At 37.6% G+C, this 10,895-nt stretch overlaps 1 protein-coding gene across 1 annotated transcript; it reads right to left on the bottom strand.

Annotated features, from left to right (window-relative positions):
* Nucleotides 1–4,973: 4,973 nt before the first annotated feature.
* LOC138403439 (uncharacterized) lies at nucleotides 4,974–5,689 on the bottom strand. The gene has a single exon (XM_069503940.1). The coding sequence runs from the start codon at nucleotides 5,679–5,681 to the stop codon at nucleotides 4,974–4,976; it is 708 nt and encodes a 235-aa protein (XP_069360041.1). The 5' UTR covers nucleotides 5,682–5,689.
* Between the last annotated feature and the right edge of the window lie 5,206 nt (nucleotides 5,690–10,895).

Raw genomic sequence — 10,895 nt, 5'->3', positions numbered from 1 at the left:
ATCGATTTTAAACTAACTTCCCGAGAAGCTAGAGCTAGAAGCAATGTTTCACTTCAAAACCATTTCCGTGACTATCCAAACCCGAGACCTTCAGCCAGAGACCCTTCTTGCTGAAAAATTATACTATTACGCTGACAAAATCGCGAGCATTTGCTAGCATATTATATTATTTCATAGGTTGAGTTTTCTAGGTTACCGGGACTTGGTGGGATCATGCGAGTCATAAGAGGAATGATTTATGTACTTACATATATTTTCGACATAATATTTATTATACCTACGTAACACAGCAATATTATATTTAGGTACTTAAGGTCTGTACGCACCTAACGTGCACTGGGAATTATACAGGGTTCCAGAACGCTGGCAAAAACGAAGACAGGTGAATCACTGATAAGATACCACAAAAAAAATATCCTACATTTTGTAAAATTAACGATATACCTATTGCAAATAAAACATTTGATTGACGCGGACGCTAGAGGTCAACTTACATTCCGTAAATAGGTCACTTGGAGTCAATGCCGCGTCGTAGGTTGGGCATTGACCCGAGTTTTGCACGCTATGCATTGCCAGTGGCGTGCCGGTCATAGAGGCATAAAAGCACTGCTTACCTAGTTGAAATGGCTAAGTGAGTAAAGTAAGTAAGTAAAAGTAAAATATGCTTTATTGTACACCAAAACAAAAACAATAGACATATAACAAATACAGCATGTACAATAGGCGGCCTTATCGCTAAAATAGCGATCTCTTCCAGGCAACCTTAGGGTAGAGGATATTATAAAAATTAAAGAAAGCGGAAGGGGTGTACTAATTAAATAAAGTAAATACACATAATATACATATGTATATATATATATAAATGAAAATACAACAGTAAATAAGAGAGGAATAGACGACAGATAAGTGGACTAAAAGTAAAAATAAATAAACACATCAAATGGAGGATAAATAAAATAGCTTCAATTTTGTTTTAAAAATAGATAGTGATTGAGACTGTTTGATATCCAAGGGGAGAGAATTCCATAGCAGTATAGCGGTAACAGTAAATGATTTAGCATAATAAGAAGAGGAGTGTGTAGAAATTTTCAGGCGTAGATTATTTTGAGAACGAAGAGAAAAAGAGTGTGTATCACATCGGTACTCAAAACGTTCTTTAAGATAAAGAGGAATGGAGGGATTGAACAGTATACAGTAAAGAAGATGAAGAATATGAGTATTCCTGCGAAGACGAATCGGGAGCCACTTGAGCTTACGGCGGTACTCGGAGACATGGTCATACTTTCGCAGCCCAAATACGAACCTTATACAAAGATTTTGAAGCCGCTCAAGTTTGTTCAGTTGGTCCTCAGTTAGGTTAAGATAGCAAGTATCAGCGTAATCGAGGATTGGTAGAAGTAGAGACTGAGCCAGCGCAACCTTAGCAGGAATAGGAAGAACATTACGCAATCTTCGGAGAGAGCCGACTGCACCAAACATCTTTCTGCTCAGCTCACTCATTTGTGGTATCCAAGTCAGAGATTGGTCAAAAGTAATGCCTAGATTTTTTACTTTGCTGCTGTATGGAATATGAACCCCATCGAACATTATAGGCGGCAGCTGTGCTAATGTTACCCGAGACATTAATTTTGGACTCCCGATAATAATGACCTGAGTCTTCTTTGGATTCACTGTTAGGCCAAATGAGTTACTCCATTTTGAAATTTGTAAAAGATTTTCATTTACCAAATTAATAGTGTCGGGCAAATCTTCTATTTTACACTGTGAATAGATCTGTAAATCGTCTGCATACAGGTGGTAGAGAGAAGTAATATGGGAGCAAATAGAATTGATGAAAATGGAAAACAAGAGAGGAGACAACACGCCACCTTGCGGGACGCCGGCCCTGACAACAGACCAATCAGAAGATGAGTCTTGTACTCGTACACGTTGTCGGCGTCCATGCAAGTAACTTTGAAACCAGCTAATTACCTCAGGAGATATGTTAAGAGAACTTAATACAGCGAGTAGAATATCAAAGTCCACAGTATTGAAGGCATTACTAAAATCAAGTAATGTCAGTACCGTAACCTGTCGATTATCCATACCACGCCGTATGTCATCCGTAATTTTAATTAATGCAGTAGTTGTACTATGACCGGGACGGAAACCAGATTGAAAAGGATTTAGAAGATTATGTTTAGAAAGGAACGCACTCAGCTGTTGGTGTATAAGGCGCTCAAGTGCTTTGGACAGAAAAGGAAGGATGGATATGGGACGATAGTCAGCATAAGTTGGATTAGGTTTCTTAGGGAGTGGGATTATTTGAGCGTCTTTCCAGGATGAAGGGAACTCTTTGGAATCAATGGAATGGTTAAAGACGTATGTGATAATAGGAGCTAAGATATCAAGGATTGGGATGATCATCTTACGACTAATGCAATCAGATCCAACTGCGTCGGAAGAGATGGCTAAGATGTTCTTCTTAACATCACTGATAGTAAATTGGCTAAAGAAAAGAGGAGGGAAGTCAGGAGTTGATATAGCAGAAAGTTGGTTAATAGTGCTTAATTTAGCGGTACTGTTTATAGTAGCGGAAGAGGAGAAATGCTGATTTAGCTGATTTAAGTCTAAATTAAGGGAATTCAAATTTTGTTTTGCCTTTCCAACCCCTAAAGATCTGAGAAAATTCCACACTTTTGTCGAGTTTTCTTCCTCAACAACCGATTTATAGATATGGCGTCGTTGGCTATCTCTACACGCCCTGTTGCAGCGATTACGTGCCCTGTGATATTTATCACGATTGGAATCACTCGGGTTCAAACGGTATTTAGATTTAGCTATATTCCTTCTTTCTTGGAGTTTTTTGATATCCGCAGTGAGCCAGGGTGCAGGAAGATGTTTCATTCGAACCGGACGAATTGGAGCGTGTAAGTCGTACAGCTGCGTGATTAAGGAGTTAAGGACAGATACCATTTCGTCAACGGTATCGACTTTCGTGACTCCTGACCAGTCAATTTTAGCAGCATCCTCGCGCAATCGATCCACGTCCATTCTACTAAAATTGCGCTGGAGAACGATCCTCGGTTTAAATTTAGGAGGTTTTAATTTGTAAGACAAAAAGAGTAAGTCGTGGTACGAAAAGGGAGAAGCTTCGCACTGGCCATGCTTTTCAACATGACCAATGGATGATACAAGAATTAAATCGAGGAGAGAAGGTATACAGTTTGGAAAAGCGTGAGTCGCTGAAAGAGGAAGTATATGTAAGTTGGAGCCGCTTACGAGAGATTTCAGACGCGATGCCCTGTAATCATTTTTGAGCAGGCAGGTATTGAAATCTCCCATTATAATAGTGTGGTTATAAAGTGGGGAGAACTGCTCTATCAGGATTTCAAATGACGAAAAATAGTCGACCGTTAGGTTTGGACTATAGTAGACGCCAAGAAGGAGTTTCTCATGTCCGAAAATTATTTCTATGAAAAGATGTTCTGAAGCAGCCAATGGTTGCGAGAAATTTAAAATTGTAAAAGGAATGTGTGATCTTAAATAAATGGCCACACCTCCACCAGTGCGCCCAATTCGGTCATTGCGAATCAATTGAAATCCTGGTAGAGAGTAGGATGTTGAAGGTAAACATGGCTTTAACCACGATTCTGACACTAAAATCGCGTGTATATTTTTATTAGCAAAAGAGGACAACATATCAGAATAATGTGCAGGAATACTCTGGGCATTAATATGAATAGCATTGAAATTTTTCAGTGTACCTGAGAAATGTGAATCAAGAGTCTCACTTAGAGAGGGGATGCTGTAGAAACTGTCATTACTGCTCAATCCTTCAGAATCAGAGAGGGAAAAGAAGTTGTCGTCTAAATTGTTATCATCGGAATCATTCATAAAAATTAGAAATAATATACAAATAATAAATAAATTAAATTAAATGTTTTACGAGCCCACCCGCCAGTTGCAAGGAGAGATTAATTCACTTCTTAAAACAAACAATATAATTTAAGAAATTAATAATAAAGTAATTATACAATAAAAAAAAAGGAACTTTTTTTTTTTTCTTCTGGCAAAAAGAAACAGACATTTATTTCGAAACCCTCAAAAACATAGGAAGGGTCATTAAATAGGTAACATAGAGGACTAAAAACTAAGTGATCAAAGCCAAATCATTTGAAAATAATATTAGGTATATACTTAATCTATGAAGCTGTTTTGAGATAGAATTGTAATTTAGACGTAAACTATTATAAAAACGAAAATTTAAAGATTACGCGCCTCAATCTGAGTACTCCATTTTTATGCTTTACAATTTTGCAGTGGAGGGGCGTAATCTTTTAACACAAACTCAAAAAAGAATAATAATTGAAAAAATAAAAATAATTATAATTCAATTTCCGGTGAAAACGTGCTACACATGTGCTACACTTACAGAAATTAAAAACATAATAACTATTTTTTAATATCCTGGCCCATGTTAAGCGTAAGAAAAACAAATTAATAAATAATATTAATGTAAGTGGCGCTATATGGCTTACAGCTTCAAATGGCTTCAATAACTAAGCTTACTAACTAGCTACTATACATTAATCATTTATTATTCTAATGATCTATAATGCAAGCGCAATGAGTGACCAAAAGCCTTGTATCCAGAGCAGTTATTTAGTCTGCGGCTAGAATGTCAAATGTCACAACTGTCATTAAATGACAGTTGACACTTACATCCAATCACACATGACACAAGTATCAACAACAGTTTTAATCTACCTACAGGGAAATTAGATTTATTAAATTATTACAAGAAAACTGCAGTTCATAAAATATATTATACACAGGAGAGAAATAGGATTGGCAATAGGCTTTATCACGGTGACATAAGTACTTAGTGCAAGACAAATAAGTAATGAAAAGCTTGCAGAAAACTATAAGTTGTAAAAGTTTATATAGATTACATGGACCTATAATTAATACTCATCGATTAATGATGTTACCTACTTATTTTTGACGGTTCTTTTGGACCTAGATGTAAGACTGGCAGTACCCTGGGTCGGGGGCTTAGATGACTGCGGTATGCTGAGTAGGTCAGCCCTACACTCAGCCCGGTGGTGTGAACCGTCCGGGGCTATAATATGGATGCATCCATCCCTTGTCCAGCACTTGTTTATGCCGAATCGCTGCCTTGCCTCCATAAATACGCCATGACGGCTCTTCGTTAAAAACTCCGACACAGTTATACCGCTGCCTTTAAATCCAGTTTTGGAGAACCAAACCTTATCCCGCAATGCTACATCCGCAAACTTTACCACTATAGGACGAGGTTTCTTTTCGGAAGGGCGTCCTAAGCGATGGGATGACTTGATGGCAGCAACAGAGAATCCAGTTACACCGAGATGTTCCCCCACAACATTACAGACGCGTGAAGTAACATCTTCCGACTTCTCCTCGCCGACTCCGTGCACTAGTAGCATTTTGCGCCTTCTACGCATCTCCAGACGATCAACCTCAGTGCCAAGGAACTCCACCTGTCTCTGCAAAGTATTCATGGCAGAGAGCACAAAGGTCCGGAAACTGTTAAACTCTGCAGCCAAGGATGTGTTTGTGCTTGTTGTGGGTGCATTATCGAGGCCCTGCTGGAACTCACTCATCTTCTGCTGGAACATTTCAGCCATAGCATTGAGCGAATCTTGAAGTGAATTCATGATGACTGGTGACACGTAGTGACAGTGCAAAAGGGATATTTGTGAAGTGAAGTTAAAAGTGACTTTCACTAGGAGAATACTGTCTGGTGGGTACTATTAATCACATTTAAGACTAATTCTACTAAAACAATTGTATTTAATTGCTGTTTTTATATTTAAAAATTATTAAAAACACAGAGCTCTTTTGAAACTTTTTCACACCTACCCTCCAAAAAAAATAAGTGCTCATTTTTCATGATGACCTGTCATTAAATAGGTAGTTAGCTAACTAATGCTTACCCTAGGTTGAAACCCTGTGCACGCCACTGTGCATTGCGGGTTTGAAAAATACTAAATCACAAAAACTACAAAATAGGGCAAATAGTTATTGGTATTGGACTGTGTTTATGTAGTATTAACAATAACGCCAAGTTTTTGCTAGCGTTCAGGTTACACACTGTCTTGTGTACAGTGTAGACCATGTGGACGTAATAGTGATACAATGACGTAAAATATCTACCTACCTACCTACCTACGTATTAGATAGCATCCCGGGAAACAAAAGTGTACAGATAAATGTATATTGTAGGTATTGGTAGGTAATAAAATGTTATTCAGTTTTTAAGAACCATTTGAAAACAGTTGTTACATGTAACAGCCCAAATTACAAAGGGCCATTAGGTGCGTCGACACCGAACTAAGAGTGCAAGTAAAAAAAAGCCCCTGGAAACGGATACGGGACGAGTGAAGAATGCATGCCGATACTGATGTGAGTCATCTCATCATTGGCCACCGCGAAGTTGTCATTTCCATCATATTAAAATCTACGAAACAAGCAAAAACACACTTTATTTTTAAACTGAGAAAGACTATAAGAAGCGTCAAGATACATCGGTCAATTCCACGAGCTTTTACTCAAGAACTTTGCTGTTATCGAGCTTAGGATTCGAATTTCATGATGCGATTTTGAATCTTAACTCCGTGCAACAGCGACTGCAGTAAAGTTTGCTTTATTTTATGAATTACACAGATATCTTTGTCCGGATTGTAACAGAAGTTTAGACTACATTCCGTCCGTGATAGCTGCGGTATTGTTCTTGCGTTTTGAATGATGTAAATTAAAGTTTAAGTAATCGAGTTATGACAAGGCCGTTAAGTCAGCCTTGGGGGGCGCAAAAGCGTTGGACGTATAATGATCCTCGTTTGAACCGTGTTAGAACACAATTCGGAAGGCGATCGCGTTACGATCTCCGATACTGTTTAAATATTCATCAGTGGAAGACAATAGGAACAGACTGTATCTACCTATCTTCGTAGATTTAATCCGAAATTAGTTCCGCTGTGTAGGTTGTGTTGTGCAATTTTATCACCAACAATTGAACCATAGTACTTACTTAATTGGTAATACTAACGTTGATTAGTATAGCTCAGTGGGGCCGATTCTCTTGTAAACAATCTCTAAAGTAAACTAAATTAACAGGTCTAAATCTAGTGCTATCCTTTTCCGCAAGCAACATTATGAAACGGATAGCAATAGATTTAGACGAGCCATTTTAGTTTAGTGTCAAGATTATGTACAACGGAATTAGCCACATTGGGCCGATTCTCTAGTACACAATCTCTAAACTAAACTAAATTAACAGGTTTAAATCTAGTGCTTTCCTTTTTCGCAAGCAACATTATGAAAGGGATAGCAATATATTTAGACGTGATATTTTAGTTTAGTTTAGAGATTGTGTACAAAGGAATTAGCCACATTTGTCGCGCTAAGTTAGATGAATTGAGGTCGCTAACATTAAAATTAGGTAGATAGTAGGTACCTACATTGATAGTGTAGAGTTGTAGGTAGTTACCTACTTAATTTATTTTAAATATTAAAAGAATCGGCCAAGTGCGAGTCAGACCCGCACACCGAGGGATCCGTATTACAGTCGTATAGGTATTTCGACCTTTTGTAAGTAATAATAATAATAAGTAAATAAATAAAACTATTAAGCGTAAAAATAAATAAAAATATGTTTTAGAATCTACAGGTAAAGCCGTTTCATATAATAGGACTGTTGGTAGGATAACCTTACTTTAAAAGTTGAAAATACTTACTAATTATTTGTTCATGGACACGTTTTTTTTGGATGTAACCACAAATTCACGGTTTTCGGATTTTTCCTTTACTTGTGCTATAATACCTACCTACCGACCTGCCCAATTTCTTGATTCTAGGTCAACGGGAAGTACCTACTCTATATGCATTCTTGACAGACACGACAGACAGACGGGCAAACGGACAGGCAGACAGACAAAAAAGTGATCCTATAAGGGTTCCTTTTTCCTTTTGAGGTACGAAACCCTAAAAATAAAGATGCATAAATTTCAATAGAGTATTTCACCGAAATACATTAAAATACATTTTGGAGATATTTTCAGAGCCGCAACAAGTAGCTAGGTAGGTAGCTCTGAAATGGCTGCATATGCATGTGAATTGTGATTCCTTTATGATTTTCCACTAATTGGATTCTATGTTATGAAGGATTCGCAGAGTTTGCTCTTCGACTCAACCGAAAATAATATTTTCTGTTATTACTGGTGCATGTTTATAAAATGGAAGGTAACTTTTGTATTCCTACCTATTTTGTTTTAAAAAGCTTAAATCTAGGTTGATAGGTAGGTACTTACTCGTATGTTATGTTATACAAACCTAACACGATTTCTCGCTCCCTTCAAGTTCCTGTACTATTGTTCTCGATTTAGCCGCAAGGAATGGATTCATAGCTGCTGTTTATGCTTACATGTTTTTAGAAAAAAGAACACTTCGTTGTCTGCCTGTCTCTCTATCCGTGTCTGTCAAACCCCTTAAGGAAATCAAAAGCTATGGTACTTCCTAATAAGGTTCATGTGTTTAAAGGTCACGCACTTTGCCAGCTCAAATAAGGCCAAACCCCTTCTAATTCTGAAAGGAGACCCATGGTCGGTAGTGGGCCGGGGAGGAGTTGATGACGCAGATGATGAAAAATATCTAAATAATATATAAAAGGAAAAGCTGCCTGACAGATCTATCAACGCACAGCTCAAACTACTAGACTAGATCAGGTTGAAATTTGGCATGCCGATAGCTATTATGACGTAGACATCCGCTAACAAAGGATTTTTGAAAATTGAACCCCTAAGGGAGTAAAATAGGGGTTTGAAATTTGTGTAGTCCACGCTGACGAAGTCTCGAGCATAAGCTAGTAATACCTAAATTAGGTAGGTTGGTATTTGTTTTATTTTTATGCATGACGAAAAAATAATATAAAATTAGTAGGTACCAAAGTAAAAAGAGCATACCTATTAGATGATAATGAGTAAGCAAAGTTGTGTTTTTTGTTATTTTTATCCACACAAGCGTCCCAAGGGACAGGGAGTGAAAATGATCCCTAATAGCTTCCCAACATGGTCCCTGCGCTAGCTGCAGTGGTACAGCGGGGTCACTGACCTCTGCTTACGGGGTGACTTATCCCGGATACCACATACATCACATCTCTCATACAACAATTACCATCACAAAGATTACCACTTAGGTCACATAAATATAGTGAACTAACTGTAAGTACCTAAGTACGTATTAGAATAAACTATAAGGACAGTTATTGGACTGTAAATTAGATTGAGAAATTAATCATAAGTAGAAGTTTAAGCTAGAATAATATTACTTTGATAATTTTAGAGTCAATAATCAAAGATTAGCCCATAGGTTCGTTTTTGCCAGCGTTCTGGTTACATCCTGTATATATTCTGTGCCTTGTATAATGGCAGCTTTGATTATTTACTTTATTCCTACTACCATCTAAGACATGTGATAGTATTGATGATTACTGATATATGATAATATGATACCACAAAAATACGCGAAAAAAATTATTAAAAACATCCTATAATTTTGTAAAAGTTTACGATTATATTGCAAATAAAACATCTGACTGACGCTAGAGGTGAACGACCGTTGCATAAGTAAGCCACTCGGAGTCAATGCCGTGTCGTAGGCGGGGTATAGACCCGAATTTTGCACGCTATACATTGCGGGTTTGAAAAATACTAAATCACTAAAACTACAAGATGAGGCAAATGGTTATTGGTATTAGATTGTGTTTGGGTAGTATAACAGTAACAATAAGTTTTTGCTAGCGTTCAGGTTACACCCAGTATAATAATAAATATGTACTAACGTATTTATGGTAGCGAAAAACAAACAAAGATTACTATGAGACAAAGGCGACGTTCAAAGCAAATGGTTAGGTACGATAATACAAAGATATGAAAATAATATGACGCTTTTTAGAGTGTCATATTATACCCGAAGGGCGCCAACGGGAACTCTATTAGGTAATAATTAGTAGCCTCCGCTGACTGTCCGTCTGTCTTTCAGCGGGTCTCATGAACCGTAATAGATCATCATCACCAACAACCCACCACCGGCTCACTACTGAGCACGGTCCTCTTTTCAGAATGGCCATAGTCTACAACGCTGGCAATGTGCGGATTGGCAGACTTCACACACCTTTGAAAACATTATGGAGCACTCTTAGGCATCCAAGTTTCCTCACGATGTTTTCCTTCACCGTTAATGCAAGTGATATTTAAATGCTTAAAACTCCGAATATTTAGAGCGTGCCCGGGAAAGAACCCCCCGTGTTCCCGAATATAAGGCTGACGTCAACCACTAGGCTATCACGGCAATATAGGTATAGAGTTGAATTTTTCAGAGTGTGTATTTTCTTTGCCGCTAACGACTACTCATATAAGTCCCGCAAATTGCTAATGCGCGTGGCCGCCATTTTAGTGACGTCAGCACTAGACTGAAGTTTCGAGCTGATGGTGTATTTTTGCTTAAATATACGGATAATGACGTCAAAATGGTTTTGACGTTATTTCGTTGTTAATGAGACATGGTTCCAGCGCAATAGCAATTTGCGGGACTTATCTGTGCTTACACTATAGTACGCGACAGGTCGAAATGGCACAGCCCCTGCGCTATCGTGCGGCCGAGCGCAGGTGATGTGCGGGTGTGCGTCCCCCGCCTCATATCCCGATTGTCATCTCAACCTGTAGCGGACTATACCTATTATAACATTAAAAAAATATATTATTTTTATAATAATATTTATTATTTTTTATTTTTTATTATTATAATAATATTATAATAATAAATATTATTATAATAAAAATTATTATAATAATATTATAATAAAAAAATAAAAA

Source organism: Maniola hyperantus, chromosome 16 (genome assembly GCF_902806685.2).
Source record: "Maniola hyperantus chromosome 16, iAphHyp1.2, whole genome shotgun sequence".
Taxonomy (NCBI): Eukaryota; Metazoa; Arthropoda; class Insecta; order Lepidoptera; family Nymphalidae; genus Maniola; species Maniola hyperantus.
Note: the sequence above shows the minus strand (reverse complement) of the source record. Positions and strands in the feature narration are given on the sequence as shown.

Bases quoted from the DNA above. Each gene is read 5' to 3' on its own strand.
- LOC138403439 (XM_069503940.1), bottom strand. From the start codon at position 5,681: ATGAATTCACTTCAAGATTCGCTCAATGCTATGGCTGAAATGTTCCAG.